At 58.0% G+C, this 27599-nt stretch overlaps 1 protein-coding gene across 3 annotated transcripts; it reads left to right on the forward strand.

The window, feature by feature from the left end:
• Nucleotides 1-147: 147 nt before the first annotated feature.
• HIP1R (huntingtin interacting protein 1 related) lies at nucleotides 148-27503 on the forward strand. Of its 3 annotated transcripts, XM_050747890.1 has the most exons (32): nucleotides 1240-1426; nucleotides 14203-14266; nucleotides 14629-14771; nucleotides 14959-15015; nucleotides 16053-16133; nucleotides 16550-16626; nucleotides 16939-17000; nucleotides 19727-19867; nucleotides 20574-20631; nucleotides 20716-20791; nucleotides 20929-21069; nucleotides 21211-21272; nucleotides 21490-21562; nucleotides 21642-21825; nucleotides 21918-22006; nucleotides 22094-22210; nucleotides 22287-22388; nucleotides 22682-22876; nucleotides 23756-23903; nucleotides 23995-24081; nucleotides 24486-24593; nucleotides 24705-24841; nucleotides 25068-25178; nucleotides 25414-25472; nucleotides 25689-25719; nucleotides 25796-25858; nucleotides 26072-26172; nucleotides 26328-26433; nucleotides 26565-26688; nucleotides 26781-26842; nucleotides 26958-27164; nucleotides 27382-27503. In XM_050747890.1, exons 1-32 carry the CDS (start codon nucleotides 1334-1336, stop codon nucleotides 27427-27429), a joined length of 3207 nt encoding a protein of 1068 aa, XP_050603847.1. In that variant the 5' UTR covers nucleotides 1240-1333; the 3' UTR covers nucleotides 27430-27503. The 3 variants fall into 3 exon arrangements, with proteins under 3 accessions (XP_050603849.1, XP_050603847.1, XP_050603848.1); XM_050747891.1 differs by lacking the exons at nucleotides 26565-26688; nucleotides 26781-26842; nucleotides 26958-27164; nucleotides 27382-27503 and having other exon boundaries at nucleotides 26072-26176; nucleotides 26328-26369; XM_050747892.1 differs by lacking the exons at nucleotides 1240-1426; nucleotides 23756-23903; nucleotides 23995-24081; ... (10 more) ...; nucleotides 26958-27164; nucleotides 27382-27503 and adding an exon at nucleotides 148-695 and having other exon boundaries at nucleotides 22682-23510.
• The last annotated feature ends 96 nt before the right edge of the window (nucleotides 27504-27599 follow it).

Below are 27599 nucleotides of genomic sequence, written 5' to 3' on the forward strand. Positions count from 1 at the left end.
GGAAGGAAGGAAGGAAGGAGGGGAGGGAGGGAGGGAGGAAAGGAAAGGAAAGAAAGGAAACAAAAGGGTTCTGAGGTTACAGTCTCACTAAGGAGACAAGGGTTAGGATTACGTGGGCGTCATTTTCCTCCTTACAGGCAGGCGGTGCCTCTCTCCCTTCAAAAGCAAGGGACCTTTATGCACGATTCCACATCTGCATTCCGATAGGAAAGGGAAACAGCAGAAACAAAACACCCATCTGAGCTGCGCTTAGAGAGGACTCTGGGCTTTTATTTATTTTTTTACTTCAGTCTTGTGACCAGTAATTTTAAGGGGAAGCCAATAATAATGTTTTTTAAAAGCCTCACGCCACCCCCGGCGGCATCTCCTTGGTGTACTTTGCTTTCAGATCCGCCTGCCTTCTGTCCCAGCCTAATACTGCCCGGCCTCAGCCCCCATTGTCCCTGGCGCTGGCGAGGTGTCCGGTTGCGGAGCCGGCTGCGTCTCTGGAAATGCATCCTGCAACCCCGCATGGATAACAGCTGCAGCTATGTCAGAGATGCACAAAGAGGGGAGAGTGTCACTGTGTGCCTTTTGACACATACGTTAAGACCAAAAAGGAAAAAAAAAGTCTATCTGTGCTGCCACCGACCAGACTCATGGAGGCCAGATTTTCTCCGATTAACCAGATCTTGCCTTGGTGCAGACAAGACTTAGTGAGTTCGGGGAAGGGGTTGGGAGAGGGAATTGGCCGGGGTCCCTATCCTGTGTGGAAGGAGGAGGGAGGGGTTTCCCCTCCCTCTCCCCTCCTCTCCGGGTTTAGGGAGGGGATTAGAGGTGGGGAGGAGCTGGGGGGGGCGTTTGGCCTGTGCCCCAACCTTGTGAGATGGGGGTTGGAGGTGTGCGGGGGGCGGAGCGTGTGCCGGGGTCGCCGCGGGTTGGGGGGTTGGGGGTGTGCGGCGGGAGGCGCGTGTCCGGGGATCGCTGGGGGTGGGGTTGGACGTGTGCGGGGGGAGGGGCGTGCCCTGGAGTTGGGGGCGGGTGGGGCGAATGCGGGCGCGGGGGACGGGGTTGGAGGTGTGCGGGGGGAGGGGCGTGCCCTGGAGTTGGGGGCGGGCGGGGCGAATGCGGGCGCGGGGGGCGGGGTTGGAGGTGTGCGGGGGGAGGGGCGTGCCCTGGAGTTGGGGGCGGGCGAGGAGTTTGCGGGCGCGGGGGCGGGGCGAGGTGGGCTCCTCCCCGGCGGGCGGGCCCTGGCGCAGCGCGGCGGCCTCGCGGTGCCTAGGCTGGGGCTGTTGGACCGTGAGGCGCTGAGTCGCGCGGACTGAGCCGGGCAAGAGCGGCCGGCGGCGGCAGGATGAACAGCATCAAGAACGTGCCGGCGCGGGTGCTGAGCCGCAGGCCGGGCCACAGCCTGGAGGCCGAGCGCGAGCAGTTCGACAAGACTCAGGCGAGCGGGCGGCGGGCGGGCAAGCGGCGTCCCTGTCCCCTCACGCGCGAACCGCTGGGGCCCGGGAGGCGCCGGCCAGGGGCGGGGGACAGCGTGGGGGCAGGGCCTGTGTCCGCCCGGGCGCTCCGAGAGCTCCGCGGCTGCCCCTCGCCGGCCTCCGCGGCCCGAGCCGACCGGCGCGCAGGTGAACCGGAAGCCGCGCTCCCCACTCCCGCCGGGCGCTCGGGCCCAGAGGCGCCGGGGCTGAGGGGGCCGGGGTCAGGGTGTGCGCGGGCCGGGAGCGCTGGAGCTGAGGCGGCGGGGGACGGAGATGGGGCCGGGGTTGGGTGTGCGCGAGCCCAGCGCGCCGGGGGTCTAGGGGTCTGGGGATCCAGGTGCTCCCGGGGCCGGCGCGGCCCGACTGGGGCCCCCGCCCTCAGTACCGCTCCTTGCCGGCTCCCGCCCCCGTCTCCGACCCCCTGAAACCGATGTCCCCACGGGCAGTTTCCTTAAAGGAAATTCCTTAAACTCCCAGCTTTCTTCTCTCGTGAGCGGCTTCCCAGAGCTGCCCAGTCTCCAATTATTTGCTGGGTGAAAAGCTGCTCGTTGTCGCCAGACTTGTTTGCCCGAGCGCTGCCCACGTATAAATAGGTGCACACCCCCTCATTAAATACCGGCGCCCGACAGACAGAAACTTCCTGGGGCTCCCTTCCTGCGCCTCCCACGCCTGTATCTCTTCCAGATGATGCCTATCCTGGGAAGGCTTTAAAATTAAATAAGGGCGCGGGTGTGCGTTTTGTACTTGTGTTTGTGCCGGAGACCCACGATGGAGACATTGCTGCGTTTCTGGTTTCCTGTTGCTTTTTATTTTACAAACTCTTGAAGTGCTCTCAGGCTTGGGGGATGGGCGGTAGAGGGGGGCAAATTGTTTATTTGCCAAAATAAGTCAACCAAGACTGAAATGGCTGAAAAATTTTACTCTAGAGATAAAGGAAGCCAGAGGATCCCTCCCACCTCTGTCTAAAGCAGGTTGGTGACATTTGCGTTTGTGGCGGCTATTTGCAAGTTCCGTCCCACTTGTCCTTGCAGAGAGCGATGACTTCTGCGGTTGCCTTCACATCTAGTTAGCACATGCACTCTGCAACAGCTTTCGTTTTGAAATGAGAGAGAACTCAGGGACACCTTCTAACCTTTGTGCTTGGGATTGACCCAGAAAGCGATAATAAATCCTGAGGATATCAAGGCTTTAGAAATGCCAGGTGCTGGAACCCACCTGGCTGCAAATTATCAATTTATCCTTGTGATCATCATCACCATCATCTGGTTCAGCCCGGATAGCCCGTCATTAAAAAAAATAAAAGGTATGGCTTTTAATTTAAAGTCACCAATACATAATTAATTGTGCCAGGAACTTGTAGATCACAGGGAGAAAACCCTAATTGGCAGACAGATCTGGATGTTGTCAGAAACTTTGTTTATTCACTGAGTTTTTTCTCGTGCCCTTGAGGAGGTATAAAGAGGTCTGATTGCTACATGGGGGAGATGGGATGTGAAGGACCAACTTCATTGATCTTACTCTTAAATGATAAGAAATCAAGAGCAACCTTCCTGAGTGTCAAAGAGATAATCTCTGATACAACCACACATTTTAGTGGTTGGTTTGATACACAAGAAGGTGGATTTTTTTTTTTTTTTTTTGGAGACAGTCTCTGTTGCCCATGCTGGAGTGCAGTGGCAGGATCTCAGCTCACTGCAACCTCCGCCTCCCAGGTTCAAGCGATTCCCCTGCCTCAGCCTCCCAAGTGGCTGGGACTACAAGCATGCACCACCACATTTTTTTGTGTTTTTAGTAAAGACTGTGTTTCACCATGTTGGCCAGGCTGGTCTCGAGCTCCTGACCTCAGGCGATGCACCCGCCTCACCTCGGCCTCCCAAAGTGTTGGGATTACAGGCGCCTTGCTGAAGGTGGATTGTTTTGTTTTGTTTTGCTCCGGGTTTTTCTCAGAGGCTAAGAGGGCCACTTACAATGAATAACTTTGTAATGGGTGAATGTCACAGGACTCACCTATTCCAGGGCCCCATTTTCTGGAAAGATGGAGTTTGAGTTCATTGTCTGGGTTTGCTCGTCTTCACAGTGACTTATTGAGGAATGTAAGAATGAGGTTTTGTACGTGGTTAATATTTAATTAGATCGTTCCCAGAAATAATCAAGTGAGCCGCCAGCCAGGCCCCGTGGTGGAAAAGGACCTGGAGAGCTGAGGTTGCTACTTCCATGTCTCTTTCAGGACAGAAAATAGCACATGCATTCCAGGGACCTGGCTTCCTTTGTAATATGCTGCTTGTCTTGCATTGACCACAGCACTGTGTGCTGTGCGGGAGCACTAGCCTGGCATAGAATTTAAATCTTCACTAGCCTGCCAGCCTCGCTTTCCTCCCCTGGGCTCCTGGGTCAGGAGGAAGATAATTGCTTTCCTGTGAGGTTTTTTGACAGGACACACCCTGTTCGCAAATATCTCTGGGGTTAGCACTCAGGAGTGGCAAGGGAGATGATCATGTGCCTGCTGTGATTGTTGCATGGTGTGTGTATATAATCCCAGGGGAGTGTCCAGAAAACCAGTGTATGCTTTTCTTCCTTATGACTTTAGTCCCTTTGGTGGAAAAAAAAAAAAAAAAAAAAAAAAAAAAACCCTTTTCAAAATGGAGGTGCAAACTTTTATTGTCTTGTTGCTGTTGTTTTCTGAATACAGAATTCTACAAAATACAGCATGCCTGTATTTGGAACCTGAACACTGCCTGTACCATTTAAAAAGAGGGTGTGGTATCATAAAGGCACTAGTAGGTAGGTAGACCTAGGCTCTAGCCTGTATCCCTGGGCAAGTTGCTTAACTCGTAAATCTGTGTCCTTGTCTGAAAAAAAAAATACGGATCATTTCATCTATTGTATAGGGCTGTTGTAAGGTGTAAGAGGGAGACCGTGTGGTAGCTAGAACCTGTGACTATGTTAATGAGTTAGTAGGGCATTGCAGCTGGAATTAGAGTTTCTCAGCAGCTGAGATGGTCCTTGAGATGGGGCGATTCTCCTGGGTTACCAGGTGGGCTCAGTGTAATCACAAAGGTCTTTAAATGTGGACAAGGGAGGCAGGAGAGAAGGTCGGAGTGAGGCAATGTGAGAAAGACTCTACTGCCTGCTTCTAGGAAGGAGCCACTAGCCAAGGAGTATGGGCGTCCTCCACAACCTGGAAAAGGAGAGGAAATGGATTCTTCCTTAAAGCCTCCAGGAGGAAACACAACCTTTCTGTTACTTTGCTTTTAGTCCTGTGAGACCTGTTTTAGACTTCTGACCTCCAGAACTGCGAGTTTGTGTGATTTGTTATGGCAGCCATAAGGAACTAATACATCCAGTATGTAAACATGAAACAGCACCCAGGGCATAGCAGGGCCTCAGCAGATACTTGGCCCAACCGTCTTTCTCCCTTCCCTCCCCGGGCTGAAAAGTTTAAAATCTAGAGAAGAAAGCATCTTTGAAGCATATCATGGAGAAGGACTCAGGAGTACTGGAAATGCTAATGGTGAGTCCTGCCTTTTCCTGATCTGTGAACCTTTCTGCTTCACCGGGCCTCAGTTTCCCCTGCAGGCCCAGAGGATGGGATCAAGCCCAGAAGATTCCTCTCAGGTTAGGATGAGAGAAACCCTTTACTACATTGCAAGGCCTCTGGCCACTGCTGAGTGAGCCAAGTCTGGCAGGTGAGCATTAACTGTAGACGTAAAACTACCCAGGTATGAGGGGTTCCTGCGGGGCAGGGACTGTCTAGGGGAGCAATATGTGGAAACAGTTCATAGGTCCAGTTTTCCAGGTTAGTGACATACATGCTTAGCATCCCCTGTGAAACCAAAATCCTGTCAAGATTAACATTTATTAACAACTGAGGGCTTCTCAGCTGGGCACATGGCAGAGCAGTGCTGCCTGGTAGGAACCAGAGGCAAGCCACATGTGTACTTTTAGATTGTCTAGTAACTACTAGAAAAGTCAACAGAAACAGGTGAAATTAACTGTAATTGCATATTTTATTTAACCCATTATATCCAAAATACAGCCCTTTCAACATGTAATTACCACAAAAATTATGAATGGGAGAATTTACATTCTTTTTCTCCTACTAAATCTTTGAAATAGGTGTGTAGTGGACACTCACAGCTGATCTCAGTCTGGACGCACCACCTTTGCAATACTTACAGCCCCCACCAGCCAGTGGCTACTGTGCCGGACAATGCAAGTGTTAGAATCACCCGGCGGCTTTTAGAAAAGGGCAACGTCTAGGTGTCTAGGAGTGATTTGCCCGCAGCATGGCACGGACGTTGAGCTGGTTCTTCTTGGGCATGCGCAGTTGTCTCGCCCTGTGACATCCTCTGCTGGGTTCCACCCCATCAGCCCACACGGCAATGCCCTCGTGATGATGCCTGGCAGGCCACTGACTTCCCGACCCCTGGGCTGCACATTGCCTCCCTGGCAGAGGTATTCCAGAAGCTGTTCTTGGTCCAGCTTGGGGTGGGAAGGGGCCACCCATCCCTGACCTCCCCCTCCCTGTCTCTGATGTGCTTTGGTGCCCATGACACATTCCTGAGCGCCACTTGCTCTCTTACCATTTGGCCAGTTCCTGTAGCTTTGGGGTATGCCCCAGGAAGGTCCAAGTCATCTTTGTCCCCTCTAAGAGGTGGAGAGATGCGAACTGTGGCCATGTGTGGAATGGCAGGGCAGTCAAGAGCAAGCTCCAGGTTCAGCCCCTGGCTCTGTCCCTTCACCGCTCTGCCTCAGTTTCCTCATCTACAAAATGGGGGCCATAACACTACACACTTCCTAGAGTGGTTGTGGAGACGTACAAGTGTTCACAGTGCCTGGTGTGTAGTGAATGCCGTGTAAGTGTGGGCTGTTATGTTGTGTTTGGAAGAGTAGGCTGGGCTGAGAGAAGCAAGCTCCCTGTTGGACTCTGCCCGGCGGCCTTAGATTAGCTGTAAGCGGAGGCCTCGTGTGCTGGGGCAGCTGGGAGAAAAGCAGATGTGCACAGAGGTTGGGGACTCAGGCAAGTGGGGACAGCCCTTCCCTTTAAGAGTGAGCCCAGAGGTACCACATTATGAAGGCTCTCCAGGCTTGGGAGGATATTCTGGGGGAACGACGGCCTCAGGAAGTGCGGGCAAGGCCAGCAGGAGCCTTGCCTGGTAGAACTGCTGGCCCTTCTGAATAGGACAGGGGCAGCCGAGGCCCCGTCTCTGACCTGACCCAGACGCCAGCCTTCCAGCCAGCACTGCACCGGTCATTTGTGAATGACACCCAGCTGGCCACTGGATCCCAGCAGCTTAAAGTGGAAAGCCTCTGAGTGGAGTCCAGGCCTGCTTGGCCAAGGGACAGGGATGCCCAGTTGGCTAACCTGAGACGCCTTGGCTGCTCTGTTGGTGATGCCCTTACCTGCCCCGCTCCCCACCCAACTTGGTAATCTGCGATGCTGACTTGAATATCACCTCCTCTGTGCAGCCACCCGCTGCCATCCTCCTGCCCAAACCTCACTGTGCTGCCCAGTCCTCATGACATTATTTGCGCTGCTTCCACATCTGCCCGGACACGCTGCGGCTGGCCCAGCAGAGTGGGAGGAAGCAGACAGACATGGGCTGGGCGCATGTGTAGACCAGGCTTGCCTGAGAAGTGGGAGTGTGTCACCTCCTTGCCGAGCTCACTGAGCAACTGCTCAGACCTGCACTGGCCACCTACCCTGGGGTCCTCAGGCAGGGTCGCGTCATAAGTGGCTGGATGAGTGGATGCCCAGGGGTCGGTGGTCTCCCTTCTTTGATGCTGTCCTCTTGGTGGGGTGTGAAAGGCCCATGGCCATCCATTCTAGGGAATGACTGAGCCCTGGAGAAAAGTTTAGTTGGGGTGAGATTGTTTTTTCTCTGGCTAAAATAAACATGATCCTCAAACTGCAGTAGGTTCATCTGCCTGGAGCTGACTCAGCCCCCTGGCTTTTGGGACAGACGGGTTTGTGGAGTGATGTCACCAGGGCCCAGGGAAAGAAACTGCACAAGCTGGCTGCCTGTCACTTCCAGAGCCAGTCTGGCAGAGGGGTGATGCAGGAATAGTCCTCCTACTACTGGGTGTCACCCACAAAGCCTGGGGCAGAGGTGGCAGTGGGTCAGGCGGCAACATTGTAACCAGCGTCCTGGGGAACCTGGGCTCTCATGCTCCCCTTCGAAGCTTTCCTAAACGCTGAAATGACAGAGCGGCCAGGACCAAGCAGGCCTGAGTGCAAATGAGGGGAGATACAGGTTAAATGGAGCAGAGCAGTTGCCCCTGACTTCCTCTCTGCCGGAGCTGACCCAGCTGTCCACCTCGCTGCTTTGCATGTGGCCGTATCCCGGCCTCCTCAGTGACAGAAACCCTGTGTTTGCTCTCGTCAATGGCCTTTGAGGGGGCAAATGCATTTGAATGAGATCTCTCTGTCCTTCAACTCTTTGGAAATGCTGAAGCAAAATAACCCACCACTCTGCCAGCGTCCGTGTGCCCCAGCTCTTTGAAGAACGTTCTTGTTCCTGCCGAGTGCTACTGTTAGGCGCCATGATAACAGCACAAGGATGCTTAGGTCTGATTCATTTCAGGGTTGATTTTAAAAATAGAAATGGTTTTATAGTTAATTTTACTACGCAGCTTTAGTGGTACATTATTAGCTGGAGAAGGAGAGACTCAGTGCCCTGAAGTTGTCCAGGACTTGTCTTTGAAAGAGCTCTTGTTCCTTCGAGTGTTCACTCTTCCATTTGCCCAGTGGGGATCTGCTGACAGCCAGATGTTGGTTTGGGCCTAGAGATACAGCAGGAAGGAAGATGTTCCAGTGTTCGGGCTTGGAGGTGGGGACAGAGTATAATTGGTGGACAGACGACTCCGGAGCCTCCTGGGCCACAGGGTGCTGCGGGGTTGGCGTGTGGGGCGGCCGCTGCCTGGAGCCTCCCCGCTCGGTCGCCTGGCTTTGCTGCCAGTGCCCGTTCCTGCGGTCTGTTTCCATCTGGAGCCCACGTCAAGCCTGGGCCAGGAGCCTCTCGGGAGTGTCACCTGCCTCACCCCAATTTCCCCTCTTCTGAAACAGCACTCACTGAGATGCTGGCCAGGGTGTGCCCCGTGAGTCTCAGTCCAGGGACCAGTGCAGCTCTGGGCTGTTCACGAGTCAGCGCCCCGTCTGGCCTGATTGTCCCTGGAAGCAGGGCAGTTGTATCCTGAGGGCTTGGGCTCCCCCTGGCCACTGGACTGATCCAAAGGCCACAGCCCAGAGGCAGATGCCCTCGCCCCAAGGGATGGGGGAAGTGGGGAGTCCCCTTGGCTCTACCAGCCCCAAGGCCTTTGTTATCGGGATTGGAACAAATCCTGATCCAGAGCCCACTCCCAATTTGGAGGCATGTTAGCAGGCCCTTGGGGAACACAGGGTTCCTGTGGTGGGACAATAAGGATGTCTACCTTGATACACTTCCGCACCCAGCCCTACCCCCGCACCCAGAACTGTGAAGGCCGTGCAGCCCAGGGCCTCCTGGGAGGGACCTGAGGGGGTTCATCTCCAACGGCAGCCTGCCCAGCTCTTAGTAGCTGGGGGCCCTTGGGCAGCTGCTCGGCCCGCCTGCTGCAGCTTTAACACTGGAGGGTTGCTCGAGGACACTGAGTCAACACGTAAGGTGCTTAGAACAGCACCAAGTATGGAGCACGTGCTCAGCCACTTTATTATTTTTTTTGAGACGGCATCTCGCTCTGTCACCAGGCTGGAGATCTTGGCTCACTGCAACCTCCGCCTCCCAAGTTCAGCAATTCTCCTGCCTTAGCCTCCCAAGTAGCTGGGACTACAGGCGTGCACCACCATACCCAGCTAATTTTTGTATTTTTAGTAGAGACAGGGTTTCACCATGTTGGCCAGGATGGTCTTGATCTCTTGACCTTGTGATCTGCCCGTCTTGGCCTCCCAGAGTCCTGGGATTATAGGCATGAGCCACTGAGCCTGGCCCACATTTTTTTGTTATTTATGACCTTGGACAGGTGGTTAACCTGCAGCCTCAATGTCCTCCCTCACCTGCCTGCTCCGAGGTTCCTTAGGAGCATTAATGAAGTAACATCGGAACAATGCTCTCTGCTCAGGGCCCAGTACAAGGCTGAGCTCAATAAAATTGATTTTATTAATAGGTTATTGAGACCTGTCTGCTGTCCTTATGGCACAGAGTATGTTCTCACACGCTTGGCAATGCCAGCAATCCTGAGTGTATCTGCAGAGCCTCACCTGCCCCCTGGGCCCCTGGGTACCCCTGAGCTTTGCTCCCACTCTCTGCCCTTAAAGGTCAGGCCCTTCCTGCTGCCGGCACTGGGCAGGATAAGAGCATACTTGGAGAGTTGTGAGCAGGTGGCCCCTGGGGCGTGGGTGTGGACTCCAAGGATTTTTCGAGACCCAAAAAGCTGCAGGGTCTGTGGAGCCGGGCAGGAGCTGACCTCACTCTGCCCCTCTCTGCCGTCTCTGCGGACCCTCCAGCTCCCTTCCGCAGGGTGTCTCGTGGCTGCTGTGGAACTCTCTATTATTATTGTTTTGTTTTGTCTTGTTTGAGATGGAGTTTAGCTCTTTTGCCCAGGCTGGAGTGCAGTGGCATGATCTTGGCTCACTGCAGCCTCCCAGGTTCAAGTGATTCTCTGCCTCAGCTTCCTAAGTAGCTGGGATTACAGGCACGCACCACCACGCCTGGCTAATTTTTGTATTTTTAGTAGACAGGGGTTTCGCCATGTTGGCCAGGCTGGTCTCAAACTCCTGGCCTCAAGTGATCTGTCTGCCTCTGTCTCCCAAAGTGCTGGGATTACAGGCATGAGCCACTACACCTGGCCTATTATTTTTACTTTGGAGATAGGGTCTCACTCTGTCACCCAGGCTGGAGTGCAGTGGTGCTATCATAGCTCACTGCAGCCAGGCACTCCTGGACCCAAGCAGTTCTCAGCCTTCTGAGTAGCAGAGGACTACAGCTGTGCGCCACTACACCCGGCTAAGTTTTAAATTATATTTGGTAGAGATGGGGTCTTGCTAGGCTGGCCTTGAACTCCTGGGCTCCAGTGATTCTCCCACCTCAGCCTCCCAAAGTGCTGGGATTATAGACGTGCACCACTGTGCCTGGTCCCGCTCCATTATCGCTTCTGTCCTGCTTCCTCCAGAGACCTCCCCTGAGCCAGCCAGACACCCCTCCCTGTTGTGCCCAGCAGTGGGAAGAACGGCATCCCCCTCCTCATGCTCTTGTGCTGCCCATTATCACTGCATCCCCTGCAGAGCCCTGGCCCCACGGCCGCTCACAGCTGTTTGGAAACTGCCCTGCCAGGCTCTGTGTGAGGCCCCTTCTTCTTGGGAGCTGGATGGGAGCTTTGGGTGCTGAGTAGCGGACAGACCCCGGGGCGGTCACATGTATCCTTATGATCTTCCTTTCTCTAGCACTGGGTTTTTCCACCCTGAGCTGAGGTCCATAATCCCTTCCACTCCTCAAAGGCCGCGCTACCCCGAAGGGGTGTCTCTGTGGCAGCCTCTGGCTTGTGTCAGAGCTTCTGGGGTTGTTCTGGCCTGAGGGGCCACACGGGGCACAAATGCAGGCTGGAGAGAACCCAGGGATGAGCCTGGGCAGCTCTCTACCTCCCATGACATGCTGCAGTTTCCCCACCTTCAAAATGGGGAGAACTGCGTTCACCCCACTCAGCAGCCATGAGGATAGCATGTTGAGAACCTCAGCACCCAGAACCAGGTATTGCTGGCAGTTGGACCTGCCTCGGGACTGTAAGCCTCAGAGCAGAGCTGTGTCAAGGACACCCTGTGTGGATTTCACCACAGAGTGAGCCTCTGAGTGCCTGTGCTGCTCCAGCCCCTCAGCCTCCTGGAGCCACTTCTGCAAGGGAGGGTCAGCAGCAGACAGGGGAGTAGGTGGGACATCACTGGGACCTGCCCAGGCTTCTCGTGGGACAGGGCTTAGCTGCTACTGCCTGGTCAGAGGCGAGGCCCACGGAGCAGCCACAGACTCCCACTGTGCAAGCACTGTGCCTCCTTGTGTGGCGCTCCGAGCCTGGTGCACACATCTGCCCGTCCTAGACACAACGGGGCTGTGTTCCCAGAGCCAGCCGGCACCCTGCCCGGGAGGGCCCTGCTGCCATGGATCCTGTCCCCTGCCGCCAGCGTGGGGAGCAGGCAGCACTGAGGCCCAGGCGCACAACAGGCCATGCCATGTGCCCAAGACATGCCCCGTCACACTGCATTCCTGGGGTCTCCCTCCTGCCATGAAAGTCATTCGTGTGCCAGGTACCGTTGAGGAGCTGGGGGCTCAGCAGCACCTATAGGCCGATCTGCTTCCCCTCATGTTGCTGACTGCTGGGTGAGGGGAAAAGGTGATAAATAAGGGAATAGTCCACTATCCAAGGGCGCCCGGTCCTCAGAGACCATCGATCCAGGAGGTGCAGATTTCAACAGGGCGGCTGCAGGAGGGTGTGAGGGTGCTGGGTGCGGGGAGCTGGAGCTCTGCTGCGTGGGCATCTGGAGCCTAGGGCCTGGGGGCACAGGGGTGGCTGCACCTTGGCCTCACCATGACTTTACTCGCAAAGAGGAGAGGGCGGCCCATTCCCCCAGAATGTGTTATCTGCTTCTGGGGTCCCTAGCTCAGCCCCGTCCTGGGGTTTCCTCAGTATCAGGAGAAACGCCCGCATCTCTGTGTCCACAGCCTCTCCAGCCAGGTCTGCACCAGTCACTTCGGCTCCACCCTTCTTGCCAGGAATCTTCCGAACCAGGTGGCAGCTCAGGTGTCGGCAGCTGGGGATGGGGTTACACAGTCCGGAGACGGACACGCCTGGCTTGTGACAGGACAGCTGCTTGCCTGGCTGCTTGGGGATGAGCTGGAGAAAGTCACAGCCCCTGCCTCCTGTCCTGGGAGGCCCTCCCCACGGAAGGAGCTGCCTGGGGACTGTTCAGAGTCACTAAGGACACAGGTCATGGAGTCAGACAGACCTGGCTTTGAACCCTGCCTTTTTCCTTATTAGCTGTACAGACAAAAGTATATAAGCCTTCTGTGCCTCAGTTTCCTCACCAGGAAAATGGGATCATCACCACTTCCCTGGGCTGTTGCTGGGAGGCGAGTTGCCCACGCCTGACTGGGGCTGGGCACTCAGGATCCTTATCATCGTCACGGCTGCTGTCATGGGCAGTGTTCCGCTTCGGTGGGGGCGTGCCACTCACGGCCATGGGTTCTCACAGTTGGTGGATACGAGTTTGTTCAAGGAAGGAGTTGAGGCCTGGGGGCCAGTGGCTGGGCAGCCCTCAGGGTCAGGCCCACCAGAGCCTCTGTGTGTTTCCTCAGGTCCTGGTTCTTTGAGATGGGACCGCAGCTCCTCCCCGACTACGGGGAGCAGATTTCAGGGCAGCCCCAGAACACCTGCCTGGGAGGGGTCCAGTACAATGGGCCCTGTGTGTGAAAGGGGCCAGCATTGCGCTAGGGGCCGGGGGTGGCCCAGAGGCTGCCTGGCCCAGCCCCACAGTCTGCTGGCACCCATCTGAGGTCCCACCAGGAAGGGCCCCTCAGCTTCGTGGGCTGGCTTTTCTCACAGAGGAAATTCCATGGTAGACCCTAATTGGATGTCCACTGCTTCAGTGCTGGGTGGGAGAGCTCGGCGGCATCCCGGAGAAGGCGCAGGAGTGCTGCGTGGTCCTGCAAGCTGGCTCCCTGCCCTGCAAGGCCTGCCTGGCTCAGGCCAGCCTGTGGCTCGGGCCCAGCTGCCCTGGCTGAGGCTGGGGGCTGGGGAGAATGACTGGCCTGGAGCTGCGTATCCCATCTCGGTGTCTGCCTGTCCCTCCTGCCTGTGGCCTGGGCAGCTCTTCTCAGTCTACAAATGGTGGGGGGGGGGGCGGGGACAGAGGCTTAGCAGACCTGTTCCCGCATGAGAAACACCGCATGCCCCACAGAGCCAGGAACAGGTGGTAGTGACGGTACCGCTACGAGCCTTCCTCGAGAGCACAGTCACGTCCAGGAAGCCTTCTCGGAAAAGGCGGCAGTAGCCGGGGATGGGGGAGGGGATGAGACACTGCCGTAGGTGGAGCGGGAGGGATGTTGAGATTCTGGCCTTGGTCAAGTGTGAGGGTGCCACTTGCACAGCTCCAGGTGACGGCTGCAGACCCCACTCCTGCCTTCCTCTGCCCCGGCTGGGCTGCAGGTGGCAGCAGGAGCTTGACAAAGTTTGACAGGGCGAGGCCCCACCCAGGAGAGAGGCAGCCTATGGGGCAGTGGGCCACAGGCCCTGGGCTTAGCCTGAGTTTCCTGAGAATGCCTCCTGAGAGAGTGGGGACAATGTGATGTGCACCCTTCATGGGGCGCCGCAAAGGCCAGGTGGGCCCCAGCCGGGAGCTCCAGTCTCAGCTGCTTTTCCGCAAGGGGAGATGGGGCTAGAGGACACCACACTGGGCCATGACCTGGGCTCAGGGCATCTGCCAGGAGAGTCAGGTCGTGCAGGTTTTGGGCAGGATGGCCTCCTGGAGCCACAGCCCAGCTTTGGTCATTGTCCCCTGGCTCCTGGAGCTCTTGGTGTTCACTGTAGTTCCAGCTGCACCAATCAGGCACAGGAAGTCCTTCGGCGGCTTAGGTTGAGGGGATTCCTATTTCCCCCATTGCTCCACTGGCCTGAACCCAGGCAGAATCCTGTTCGGTATTGTGCTTCTCCCACTTGGGGTGGTGTCTCCTGGGGTGGGTGCCTGGGGCTCTAAATACTGCTCCTTTGTCCCTCACAGGCCATCAGCATCAGCAAAGCCATCAACACCCAGGAGGCCCCCGTGAAGGAGAAGCATGCCCGGCGTATCCTTGGCCGGCTCCTGGGCTCAGGAGTCGGGTGTGGGTGTGGGAGCAGCATAGTGCTGCAGTCAGCTGTGCCGGGGGTCACAAGGTCCCTCACTGAGCCCGGGGAGGAGGCTCCTGTGCAGCTTGGCTCCTTCCCATCTCGGTCTCATCACAGAAACGCCCCCCATTGGGCCCAATGAAGGTTTCCTTGTCTTGTCCTACCTCCTGTCCCCTTGACTGGACACTGGAGCTCTGGTGACCCGGGGTTGAGGGCATGTGATTGGGGGCCGGCCCTCTTCTGGCGGCTCTGGCCTCTCAACCGGGTTTGTCGAGCCCCGGCGCTCCAGTCTCTGCTTCCACACTTGGCCTTGACATTGCAGGCATTATCCTGGGCACACACCACGAGAAGGGGGCTTTCACCTTCTGGTCCTATGCCATCGGGCTGCCGCTACCCAGCAGCTCCATTCTCAGCTGGAAGTTCTGCCATGTTCTCCACAAGGTCCTTCGAGACGGGCACCCCAATGTGAGTAGCAGCTGCTCCCTCTGCTCCCTGGAGGTGGGACACTATCCCGCTGACATGCGGGCTCCAGCCCTATTCCTGTCCCCGTAGCTCTGGGCTGTTCCTCCCGCCTCGGGTGGGGAGCGCGTGTCTCAGGGCCCTACCACAGGGTCCTGGACACTCCCCCTCTCCTGTGTTCCCCGCGCTTCAGGTGCTGCATGACTGCCAGCGGTACCGCAGCAACATCCGGGAGATCGGAGACCTGTGGGTAGGTCCAGCCAGTCTAGGTCCTGCCTGGCACTCAGGGCTTTCCTGAGTGTGTGGGGCTGAGCAAAGGGTGGCTCCCTGTGGGCAGTTCCCTGCGGGTGGCTGGGATGGGCAGCACGGGGAGATGCTGCCTGCCTTTGAAGGCCTGCCCCAGGGCGCTCCACATGCATAAGTGGGCCCCCCAGTCAGCCCTCCAGCTCCGAAGTCACCCGGGCCCTTTAGTCCTCACGAGTTGGGAAATGTGGCAACACCATTGCCCGGACACCTCGGTGGTGGTTAGAGAGCCCGTGGCAGGGCGCAGGTTTCTGGGCTCCCCTAGACCTGCTGCTAAAGAATCAGGACTGGGGGTCTGCATTTTGAGCACATTTGCTGGATGACCCTGAGACACAGCAAGGCCTGAGAGCCCTGGGAGCCTGCAATCTGGATGTGCTGTAAGACCTCAGGATTTAGAGATGTCCCTGGTGGGCAGAGGGCCTTGGCCTGATTCTCTCTGATTTTCTCTGGAGCACTGTGGGGTGCTCGTCTGCCTGGGCAGGGACATAGGAGCAGGGCAGGCCCTGGAACGGGGACCCACAGGGAGGCCTGACCGGGGCGTTATCCAACCCAGAACCACTGCACTGACTCACGTCCCTTGAAGCGAGGAAAACATTGCCCATGGTGCCATCTGCAGATGCAGGCCCAGCTGGCCTGGCCGCAGGGGCCATGGGGCTGGAGGAGGGAGCAGGGAGGATGTGTCCAGGCGCCCGTCGGGATGTGCCTCCCTGCCAGCACCAGCACTTTAATAAAGCGTCCCCACTCCGAATTGGCCTGCTGCCCTGGACAAAGGGCTCTCTTCTCACAAGGGTTTCTTTGGCAGGAATGACAAGGAGAAAGATTAAGGGAAAAAGCTAGAGACAGAGGGAGGTTGGTTGAGGCCAGGAGAAGACGTTTGTTGAATGAAAAAGTGCCCGGTGGTGGGTGACTCTCATGCCCAGGTCCTTTAGGACTCTTGGACGTGTTCATGAGCTGTGGCCCCTCACCCTGTCTGTCTTCCCACAGGGACATTTGCATGACCGGTACGGACAGCTGGTGAATGTCTACACCAAGCTGCTGCTGACCAAGATCTCCTTCCACCTCAAGGTGGTTTCCCCGGGGAGTCATGGGGCTGAGGGACTCGTGGGCTTTTCCCACTGTGACGTTATGGCACATGTTGGGACATCGAAGATGGGATCTGTCCTCTCCATGAGTCTCCATTCACCTTCTTGTCCCGACTGTGACTAAAGGGGAGACAGGGAAGCCAGGGCGTCACGAAGCTCCTAGAACACCTCAGGCATTTCCATGGACATGTGCACGGGCTTCCCCAGGCATTTCCGTGGACATGAGCACTGGGCTTCCTCAGTCTCCACTGTCCTGGCTGGGTGCTCCCCTCCTCCCAACCCCCTCCACTGCCCTCTGCCACCTATGTGGACCACAGCCTGGGTCTGCCAAGAGCAGGGCCCAGGGCCCAGCGTGGGGCCCCTGGTTCAGTGGCAGCTGGGTGGGGGTTCTTTCCACAGCATCCCCAGTTTCCCGCAGGCCTGGAAGTGACAGACGAGGTATTGGAGAAGGCAGCTGGGACCGATGTCAACAACATGTGAGTCACTCTGCATGGCTATATGGCCACTTCCCCTCAGCTTCCCCACTCCTTCCTACCGTGTCTCACGCCCAGGCGTCTGCGTGGGGCAGTGGGGTTGAATGGCCTTGTTGGTTGACGCTCACTCTCCCAGGGCCAGAGGGTGAAGTTAAAAGGGTGGGATGTACTTGAGGACTGTCGTCCTGGCAGAGGCACACTGACTCACCAGAGCCATGGTGTCGGCGGTGCCCCCATCCCCATCCGGGCGGGGAGTCTCAGGACGAGTCGGCGGCCCACCCACCTTTTTCACCTCTCCCCACTTCTCTTGCATAGCTTCCAGCTCACCGTGGAGATGTTTGATTACATGGATTGTGAGCTGAAGCTTTCTGAATCAGGTGAGTTGTAAAGAGGGGATGCGGGGGTCTGAGTGTATTGCTAAGTCCCCAGAGGTGGGACAAGAAGAAACAAGAAAGAAGACATTAGTGATCACTAGGAAATTCCCCTGACCGGCCGCAGTGGCTCACATCTGTAATCCCAGCATTTTGGGAGGCCGAGGCAGGCAGATTGCTTGAGGTCAGGGGTTCAAGACCTGCCTGGCCAACATGGTGAAACCCTGTCTCTACTAAAAAATATATAAAAATTAGCCAGGAGTGGTGGTGCATGCCTGTATTCCCAGCTACTTGGGAGGCTGAGGCAGGAGAATCACTTGAACCCAGGCAGTGGAGATCGTGCCGCTACACTCCAGCCTGGGCGACAGAGTGAGACTCTGTTTCAAAAAAAAAAAAAAAAAAAACCCAAAAGAAATGCCCCTGCCCCTCCCGGGGTCCTGCACCTCCAGGGATAGGTAATGGGGCCTCCTGGTACCTCCAAAGCATGGCAGGCCCCAGTGGGTACATCCAGGATACAGGTTCAGCCATCCTTTCCATCCAGTATCACTCCATCAGCTGCAAGACGGGGAGGGTGAGGAGGTGTGCACAGGAGCCACCTTGCCAGGTTCCTGCCCCAGTCATGGGCCATCTGCAGAACCCAGTTGGAAGAGAGGTGGTTTGCGTCGTCCTGCCCATTTTCCGCTCTAGAAAGCCTCTGAGTCACGTCCGACTTCCTAGCGGGGAACCCGGCAGCTGTTAGACAGGAAATCTCAGCGTGCTCAGCTTCCAGGCTGGAGAAGTGCTTGTTCTGGGTGGCAGCTTCAGAACAGCTCATGGGTGACTCAGTGCTCTCCATCAGAGGGCAAGAAGCAAATGCCTCCTTAAGGCAAAACTGGGAGTCAGAGGCAGTTTGGGCAGCCTCCCTGAGTTCCCAGGTCTGGCCTCTGCAGCTGGGCGAGCCTGATGGGCATTCAGTTCCAGTGGGTGAGAGGTGGGCTCAGAGTTGGACCCTTGTGCCTGGGAAGAGCCTGCTCAGGATCTGACATGGAGAGCAGAGGGCAGATGTCCAAAGGTGCGGCCCCAGCTGTGCAGCAGGACAGGGCTCCCAGGCTCTGTGTCCTGGCAGAGATGTGCTGAGCCTGAGCCTCTCAGCACAGAGGCCACCAGGTGGGAGCCAGGTGCCCCTGGCATAGGAGAAGGCCAGTGTGGGCAGGCAGTGGCCTCACGAGGGAAGTGGAGAACACTCACAGGCCTGCTCCCTACCTGGTGACACTGGTGTCTTGATGAAGCACAAAGGAGGGGTGTACCAGCATCTGCTGGAGAAATTCCCAGATCTGCAGAGGTGACAGGTACAGGGGCTTCCCTGTCTCAGGGCCTGTAACAGCAAAGAAACAGAAACGTCCTAAACACGCCTCAGCGGAGGCTGCGTCTCGCCGTCTGTGCAGAGCAGAGAACGGAGGGTGGCGGGAAGAGAGACGTGTCGAATCTGGGATGGCCGGGAAGATCCAGAAAACATTCCACTGTGTGAAATCAAGCAGACTGCCGAACAGCGTGGATATATGTGTTTAAGATCCAAGCAGTACTTGATGCGTGCTGCAGTTTTTTGCAAGGAAAACACTTAGCATGACATGTAATTAGAAATTAATTTTTTAAAGGCAAAGGGGCAGCACTCCCCGCCCAGGCTGTCTCCTGTCACTGCAGAGATTTGCAAGTGGTCCCATCACAGGCAAGGCGAGAGCAGGACCTGAGGGGCCAGGGCACAGGTCTGTGCAGCAGGGACTGCCTGGCCGCTCTCCCGTGCTGGCCAGCTGCCTGCTCTTTGTCATTCTCTCTGCCCCAGAGAAGCTGCCAGCCAAGAAGGAGGCAGCCTCGTGTTTGTCCTTTGTCCCTCCCACTTGGTAGTTCTGATACAAGGTCCGATTGTCAGGGGCAGGGGAGATGGGCCTCGGGGGCAAGTGAGGTCTCAGTGTCACTTGGGGTGTGCAGAGCCAAGTTGTGACCCTACTGCCGTATGACTTGGAAGTAGGCCTGCCTGTTCCCACATCTGTAAAGTTAGGCATTTGGGGCCGGGCGCGGTGGCTCAAGCCTGTAATCCCAGCACTTTGGGAGGCCGAGATGGGCGGATCACGAGGTCAGGAGATCGAGACCATCCTGGCTAACACGGTGAAACCCCGTCTCTACTAAAAATTACAAAAAACTAGCCGGGCGCGGTGGCAGGCGCCTGTAGTCCCAGCTACTCAGGAGGCTGAGGCAGGAGAATGGCGTGAACTCGGGAGGCGGAGCTTGCAGTGAGCTGAGATCCGGCCACTGCACTCCAGCCTGGGCGGCAGAGCGAGACTCCGTCTCAAAAAAAAAAAAAAAAAAAAGTTAGGCATTTGGGGTGCTGCATCGTGAGCCTCCTTCCTGCTCTAACATTCGGTGCGGGTTTGAGGCCAGTGGGCATGGAGCTGTCCGTCACCCTTGTCAGTTGGGCACCTCGTCCTGGGCTCCCAGGTGGAGTTCTCTGGAAGCCCTTGCTGAGCTGAGCTGGAGCTGCTTTGCCCTGACCTTGCTGTTGCCCTTGACCTCCTTCATGGGAGCATCTGGTCTTGACCTGGGGCAGCCACCAGCACAGGAGGCGCCCATCTTGGAGGCGGGGGGCACACGGGTTTGTGGGAGCTGGCTTAGGGCCGTGCTTTACAGCCAGACCACCTTGGGCAAGTTGCCCAGCTCCCGAGGGCTCACACTCTTCCTCTTGCCCATCTTTTGCACAGTTTTCCGACAGCTCAACACAGCCATTGCCGTATCCCAGATGTCCACAGGCCAGTGCCGCCTGGCCCCGCTCATCCAGGTTATCCAGGACTGCAGCCACCTCTACCACTACACGGTCAAGCTCCTGTTCAAGCTACACTCTTGTGAGTGGCCCGGGGCGGCCGCTGTCCCGGAAGCTGTGTTTATGTGGCTTAGGCATTCACTGTGAAAAAGGAAAATCAAAAAATTAGTGGTTTATTCATTTAAAAATGGCAGTAATAAACCCACTACCCATTAATAGAAATAACATACATTTTATGAAAAAAACACCATTTCACCAAGCAAAAAATTTAGTGAGTGGCGTAGTTTTCATTTTTACGGCTGAATGCCTGGCTTGGCCAAGACAGAGGCCCCACCTGCTCTCGGGACTCTCCCGCCAGGCACGCTGGGGTTGCGAGCACAAAAAGGCAAAAGGTGTCTGGGGTGTTTGGAGAGTTTTGATCTCACCAACCCTTTGAAAGGGTCTCGTCCCTTGACCACACTTTGAGAATCACCGCGTTAGTGTCAGCCCGGGACAAATGTGTTTGGTGAAAGCGGCTTTCTAGTGCCTCCCGAACCTGGTGGGGGTTAGGAGAGATGTGGCCACAGTGCCATCCTTTCCATTCGCTGTTTCCTTCTCTAGCTCAGTCTGAACTGAGTCCTCCCACAGCATCTCCCACAGGTCTCCCCCTCCTGATAGGAGAGCAGGCCTGGACCAGTCTCGGGTGGTCTCTAATCTATGAGTTTGTAGCATACGGAAGAACAAGGCAGGGCAGGTGAGCCCCTGAGCAGTGTGCAGAGAAGTCCTGTTACACTTGTGCTACCTTCCAGGTCTCCCTGCAGACACCCTGCAAGGCCACAGGGACCGGTTCCATGAGCAGTTTCACAGGTACTGCCTGGGACAGGGACAGGATCGAGGCTGGTGGGGGAGAGGCTCTGTGGCCCCTTCCTGAATTTCCCACCATCTCTGCAGCCTCAGAAACTTCTTCCGCAGAGCCTCTGACATGCTGTACTTCAAACGGCTCATCCAGATCCCTCGGCTGCCCGAGGTACCTCCCTGAAGATGGCCCTGAGGCCCTTTGAGGACCGCAGGCACCTGGCTGGGGCCCCACACAGGCTATGGAGATGGTGGAAGGAGGGCTTCCTTGGGGGACAGCTAAGCAGGTCCCACCTGCCGCCCCTGCAGGGACCGCCTAACTTCCTGCGGGCCTCAGCCCTGGCTGAGCACATCAAGCCGGTGGTGGTGATCCCCGAGGAGGCCCCGGAGGACGAGGAGCCGGAGAATCTCATTGAGATCAGCATGGGGCCCCCCGTGGGGGAGCCAGTGGTGAGCCCCCACCCAGCCCATGTCCCCCAGTTGTAGCATGAGGCCAAGGGGAGTGTTGGGTGGCCAGCCCTCCTTTTGCCCACTGCCCGGCCTGGAGGCACAGGTGAGTGGGGCGGGGGTCACCATGCTTTCCTGTGGCAGGTGGTGGCTGACCTCTTCGATCAGACGTTCGGACCCCCCAATGGCTCCGTGAAGGACGACAGGTGAGGGCTGGAGGAGCCGACTGGGTTGGGGGTGGTTGGAAACGGCCTCAGCTGAGCTGTGCTCTGGACATTTCTGTCTGGAAAGGCCACGGGTGGGGAACATGAACCCGTGAGGTGCCCAAATCCTGAGTGGCCACTGAGGAGAAGACAGGTTCCTGTGCCTGTCTGTTGAGTGTTCTGGTTGACTTGACTTGAACCCCAGGACCTCTGTCCCCAGGGACCTCCGGATTGAGAGCTTGAAGAGAGAGGTGGAAATGCTCCGCTCTGAGCTGGAGAAGATCAAGCTGGAGGTGCCGGGGGTGGGGATGGGCGGGGGCCGGGCCCCTCAAAAGCCCAGGCAGGGGCCCCACATCAGCCATCCTCCCGCAGGCCCAGCGGTACATCTCGCAGCTGAAGAGCCAGGTGAACGCACTGGAGGGCGAGCTGGAGGAGCAGCGGAAGCAGAAGCAGAAGGCCCTGGTGGACAATGAGCAGCTCCGCCACGAGCTGGCCCAGCTGAGGGCTGCCCAGCTGGAGGGCGAGCGGAGCCAGGGCCTGCGTGAGGAGGCTGAGAGTGCGTGGGGCCTTGGCCACAGGGGTCCAAGGGCGTGTCCCCAGCCCCTGCCACCCCACATGGGGCGTCACTGCCTCTCCTCTCACCCCCAGGGAAGGCCAGTGCCACGGAGGTGCGCTACAACAAGCTGAAGGAAAAGCACAGTGAGCTCGTCCATGTGCACGCGGAGCTGCTCAGGAAGGTAGGCCCAGCCCCTCCTCCATCCCAGCTGGTGGCAGGGCCTCTTGGGGACGGCAGCAGAGCGTGAGCCCTTCCCCTGCCCGTGCAGAACGCAGACACAGCCAAGCAGCTGACGGTGACGCAGCAAAGCCAGGAGGAGGTGGCACGGGTGAAGGAGCAGCTGGCCTTCCAGGTGGAGCAGGTGAAACGGGAGTCAGAGTTGAAGGTATGTCCCCTGTGGCACAGGGCCCTGCCCCAGCATCTCCAGCCCACTGCCCCAGTGACACGCTGTCCTGTCCCAGCTGGAGGAGCAGAGCGACCAGCTAGAGAAGCTCAAGAGGGAGCTGGAGGCCAAGGCCGGAGAGCTGGCCCACGTGCAGGAGGCCCTGAGCCACACACAGCAGGTGCATCTGGCTTCGATGACTGGGAGTGGGGTTCTGGGGCCAGTCCTGGGTGGAAGTCAGGTCCTCTTTCCCGTGAACAGGCCATACCTGGGTGCCACTTGGTGGTCCTGGGATGCAGCCCTGACCTAGACCCAGGGCCTACATGGGATACAGGAACTACCGCTGGTCCTCAGGGAGCCCTGAGTCTGATGGGAGTGATCACTAACCCCCAGGGCCCAATTTGTAAGCGTGGGGGCAGGGTGGGTGGGGTCTGGGAGCTCTGTTCACACGCCAGGTGTCACGTCTGTCCATAGAGCAAGTCGGAGCTGAGCTCACGGCTGGACACGCTGAGTGCGGAGAAGGATGCGCTGAGTGGAGCTGTGCGGCAGCGGGAGGCAGACCTGCTGGCAGCGCAGACCCTGGTGCGCGAGACAGAGGCGGCGCTGAACCGGGAGCAGCAGCGTAGCTCCCGGGAGCAGGGCGAGTTGCAGGGCCAGCTGGCAGAGAAGGTATGGCCTCCCCAGACGCAGCAGCACCTCTGAGTTCACTGCCGCCTGGCAGCCATCGATCTGTCTCCGTGATCTGCCTGTTCTAGAGATTTCACATAAAGGGGATCATACACGATGCATCCTTTTGTGTCCGGCTTCTTCCACTCAGCATCATGTTGTCAAGGGTCACCACATCGTAGCCTGTGTCAGCACCTCATTCCTTTTGTGGCTGAATCGTACTCCGCTGTGTGGACAGACCACATTGTGTTTATCTTCATCACTTGGTGGACATTGGGGTTGTTGCCACTTTCTGCCTGTTGTGAATAGTGCTGCTGTGGGCCTTTGAGCACAAGTTTCTGTGTAAACATTTGCCATCACTTATCTTGGGTAGATAACTGATGTGCGTGGAACTCAGTAGAACCGCTGGGTCTCACCTCTGTTACCCTGTTGAGAAACTACCAGAGTGTTTTCCAAAGTGGCTGCACCATTTTACACTCCACTAGCAATGCATGAATGTTCCAGTTTCTCCACATCCTTGTCAACACTTATTATTGTCTTTTTATTTTAGCCATCCTAGTGGGTGTGGAGTGGTTTCTCGTGGTCCTGATTTGTGTTTCCCTGATGGCAAAGGGTGCTACATATCTTTTCACGAGCTCACTGGCCATTTGTGTGTCTTTGGAGAAATGTCTTTTAGGACCTTGAGCCCATGTTTTAACTGGGTTATCTTTTTATTATTGAGTTGTGCACCCTGGGAAGCCTCTTTCTAGAAATATCCACCTCCCTGACCAGTGAGGGTCTCAGCTGGGCTCCAACTGGCAGCTCATGGGTCAGTCCAGGGCTGGGGCACATCCTTGGCCTTAGGGAGGGTCTCTAAGCTGCCCTCTTCGCCCCCATTGCCAGGAGTCTCAGGAGCAGGGTCTGCGGCAGCGGCTGCTGGATGAGCAGTTTGCAGTGCTGCAGGGCGCTGCTGCCGAGGCCGCAGGCATCCTGCAGGATGCTGTGAGCAAGCTGGACGACCCCCTGCACCTGCGCTGTACCAGCTCCCCAGGTAGATGGTGGGGCCACACTCAGCCGCTCCTTCCCATCCCCCAGCCCCGAGCAGCGGGTGGCAGGGGCCTCAGTTCTCCTTGTGCTTGCAGACTACCTGGTGAGCAGGGCCCAGGAGGCTTTGGATGCCGTGAGCGCCCTGGAGGAGGGCCACGCCCAGTACCTGACCTCCTTGGCAGGTGAGTGTGGCCCGAGCAGGGCGGAGGTGGGGGCTGTGTCCCAGTTCCAGCGCCCATGGCCACCTCTTGCCTTTTGGGAGGTTTACAGACAGCAGGGACTTTTCTGGGAAGCTAAGCAGATGCCCCCTGCCTGCTCCTTCCCAGGAACCCAGCCCTGCCCTGTGGACAAATAGGCTTTTGTCTCTGGGGCCTGGGCCACCGTGCGTCTGCATGCAGGTGGCAGGGCACTGAAGGGCCCGGAGCCACACACACTGCGGTGTGGTTCCCACTGCCTACTGGATGTCGGTCTTGCCGAGCCCTCCTTTCCTCTTCCTCCTCCTCCTCCTGGGACCGCCGACAGTGGTCCCAGTGCTCGTGTCTCAGTGTCATCCTCCCCCAACCTTGGCCCCACCCACCCCGCACAGACGCCTCCACCCTGGTGGCAGCCCTGACCCGCTTCTCCCACCTGGCTGCGGACACCATCGTCAATGGAGGTGCCACCTCCCACCTGGCCCCCACCGACCCTGCCGACCGTAAGTGGGTCCCGGGATAGCAGGTTCTGTCTGTCTCACTAGCTTGTCTGCCCTGGGAGTCTTTATGGGGCCTGTGGGGGCTGTTCCACTTACGGTCCTTTCTCACCCCAGGCCTGATAGACACCTGCAGGGAGTGTGGGGCCCGCGCTCTGGAGCTCATGGGGCAGCTGCAGGACCGGCAGGCTCTGCGGCACGTGCAGGCCAGCCTGCTGCGGACACCCCTGCAGGGCATCCTTCAGTTGGGCCAGGTGAGGCGCCGCTGAGTGTGGGTTTGGGGGACTTGGGCCTGCCTCTGACCTCTGCACCCGCCTCTGGGTTGGCTGAACAGGTGTTTGTGTGTGGAGCCTGCAGCCTCAGGACACAGGGTGGGAACCATGCACCCTCCTTGGTCCCTGTGGCCCCCACCTCTTTCCCAGGCTGCCCGTGGGCTTGCGGGGATGGAGGCTACCCCTGTCTGACTCCCATCCTCACCAGGAACTGAAACCCAAGAGCCTAGATGTACGGCAGGAGGAGCTGGGGGCCATGGTTGACAAGGAGATGGCGACCACGTCTGCAGCCATTGAAGATGCTGTGCGGAGGATCGAAGTGAGCACGGGATCTGGGGACTCCCCTCATTCCTGTGGAGCTTTGGGGGCCGAAGGCCCCAACTTGGCTGCGTACAGGCTGCACCCACTCCTGCTCTCAGCCTCCAGGCAGGGCACAGATGGTGTTTTCCAGGGGCCTGTGAGGTCAGAGCTGAGAGGGCAGGAGGCAGCCCTGGCTTTCCCAGGACCACAGTCCCCTCCTCCCAGCCAGCTCACCGCTCTGTTCTTGGGTGCAGGACATGATGAACCAGGCACGAAACGCCAGCTCGGGGGTGAAGCTGGAGGTGAACGAGAGGTGAGCCCCCCTTCTGTCCCCCAGGCCCAACCTGAGGGGGGCTCCCCATGGCCCCTGAGGTTCTGCCCCTAACTGTTTTGCTCATGGGAAAGGAAGGCCTGGCTCAGAGCAGACACTCCCTCCCTACCTGCTGAGCCCTGCTGTGGCCAGGCCCACCATGGTGTCATGTGGGCCGCCCTGCAGAGCAGCAGCCAAGTCTCCCCTTCTCTCCCCCAGGATCCTCAACTCCTGCACAGACCTGATGAAGGTGAGGGGGCTGTGACCCTGGGTGGGGGGTTCTGCACCTGGAGGACCACCAGTCATTGCTGTCTTGGTCTTGGCAGGCCATCCGGCTCTTGGTGATGACATCCACTAGCCTACAGAAGGAGATCGTGGAGAGCGGCAGGGTGAGGGGCCAGCTGGCAGCAGGGCACAGTCCGCAAGGAACCTGACCCCCAGCCCAGGCCACCCTGGGCATGAGGCCCCCCCACCCCCTACCACAGGGAGGCCTGAGGGATGCACCCTATTGCCAGAATGAGGTGAGAAGGGCCCCTGAGGACCCCTTTCCACTTCGGTGTCCTTGACTGGCACGTCCTGCCCTGTTCTCCCGTCGCCACTAGGGGGCAGCCACGCAGCAGGAATTTTACGCCAAGAACTCGCGCTGGACCGAAGGCCTCATCTCGGCCTCCAAGGCTGTGGGCTGGGGAGCCACGCAGCTGGTGTAGGTTGCCCTGGGTAGGGATGGGCGGGGGGCTGCTTCCTGCCAGTTGGAACAGTTTGGGGGTCAACAGGGTGCGGAGAGTAGAGGGGGTGTGGAGTGGCACCAGCTGTCCATGGGGTCAGAGACTCTGGCCCTGACCGGCCCTTGCCCCTCAGGGAGGCGGCTGACAAGGTGGTGCTTCACATGGGCAAGTATGAGGAGCTCATCGTCTGCTCCCACGAGATCGCGGCCAGCACGGCCCAGCTGGTGGCGGCCTCCAAGGTGAGCTTGCACGCTGACAGTGGCACACCAGGCTCTGGGCCCAACTTGGCCTGGGCTGTGGCTGCCAAGCCCAGGCCTGCTGCTGTCCTGAGCTGGGAGACCTGGGCCCACCCTGACCCCTCGCCCCTTAGGTGAAGGCTGATAAGCACAGCCCCCACCTGAGCCGCCTGCAGGAATGCTCCCGCACAGTCAATGAGAGGGCTGCCAATGTCGTGGCCTCCACCAAGTCAGGCCAGGAGCAGATTGAGGACAGAGGTGAGTGCCAGGTGGCAAGTGGGGGCTGCTGGCTCCCGAGACTGAATGGGGGTGGGCGCCCAGATGCTCACCACCTTGCCCTCCGACCACAGACACCATGGATTTCTCTGGCTTGTCCCTCATCAAGCTGAAGAAGCAGGAGATGGAGACCCAGGTAGGTGCCCATGGCTGCTCCGTGACCTCTGAGCTCATCCCTCAGGCGAAACCTGGACCCAGGAGAGGGCTCCCTGGGGAGTCTGAGCTGGGTTGAGCAGGCTGTGTGGCTACAGGTGCGTGTCCTGGAGCTGGAGAAGACGCTGGAGGCTGAACGCATGCGGCTGGGGGAGTTGCGGAAGCAGCACTACGTGCTGGCTGGGGCATCAGGCAGCCCTGGAGAGGAGGCGGCCAGCCAGCCCAGCGCTGCCCCCCGAAGTGTAACCACCAAGAAACCACCGCTGGCCCAGAAGCCCAGCATGGCCCCCAGACAGGACCACCAGGTGCCATCTGCACTGGGATGGGGGAGTTTCTGGAGGGGGGTGCCATGCCCGGCCCCGGAGGGGCATGTGGTGCACGTCCCTGGGGAAGTCAGGGACCACTGAAAACCCCTGGCATGGCATGACACGGCATGCAGGGAGGAGGAGCTCGCTCAAGGGAGAGGTGGGGCCCCAGGAGCCTGGCTGTGACCACTGACCCCTCCTCCTTTAACCCCTGCAGCTTGACAAAAAGGATGGCATCTACCCAGCTCAACTTGTGAACTACTAGGCCCCCCAGGGGTCCAGCAGGGCGGCTGGTAGACAGGCCTGGGCCTCTGCGACTGCCCTGACAGGACCGAGGGGCCTTGCCCCTCCACCTGGTGCCCAAGCCTTCCGCCCCACCGTTCTGATCAGTGTCCTCAAGGCCCCTGGCCCTTACTGAACCTGCAGGGGCCTGGG

Source organism: Macaca thibetana, chromosome 11 (genome assembly GCF_024542745.1).
Source record: "Macaca thibetana thibetana isolate TM-01 chromosome 11, ASM2454274v1, whole genome shotgun sequence".
NCBI lineage: Eukaryota > Metazoa > Chordata > Mammalia > Primates > Cercopithecidae > Macaca > Macaca thibetana.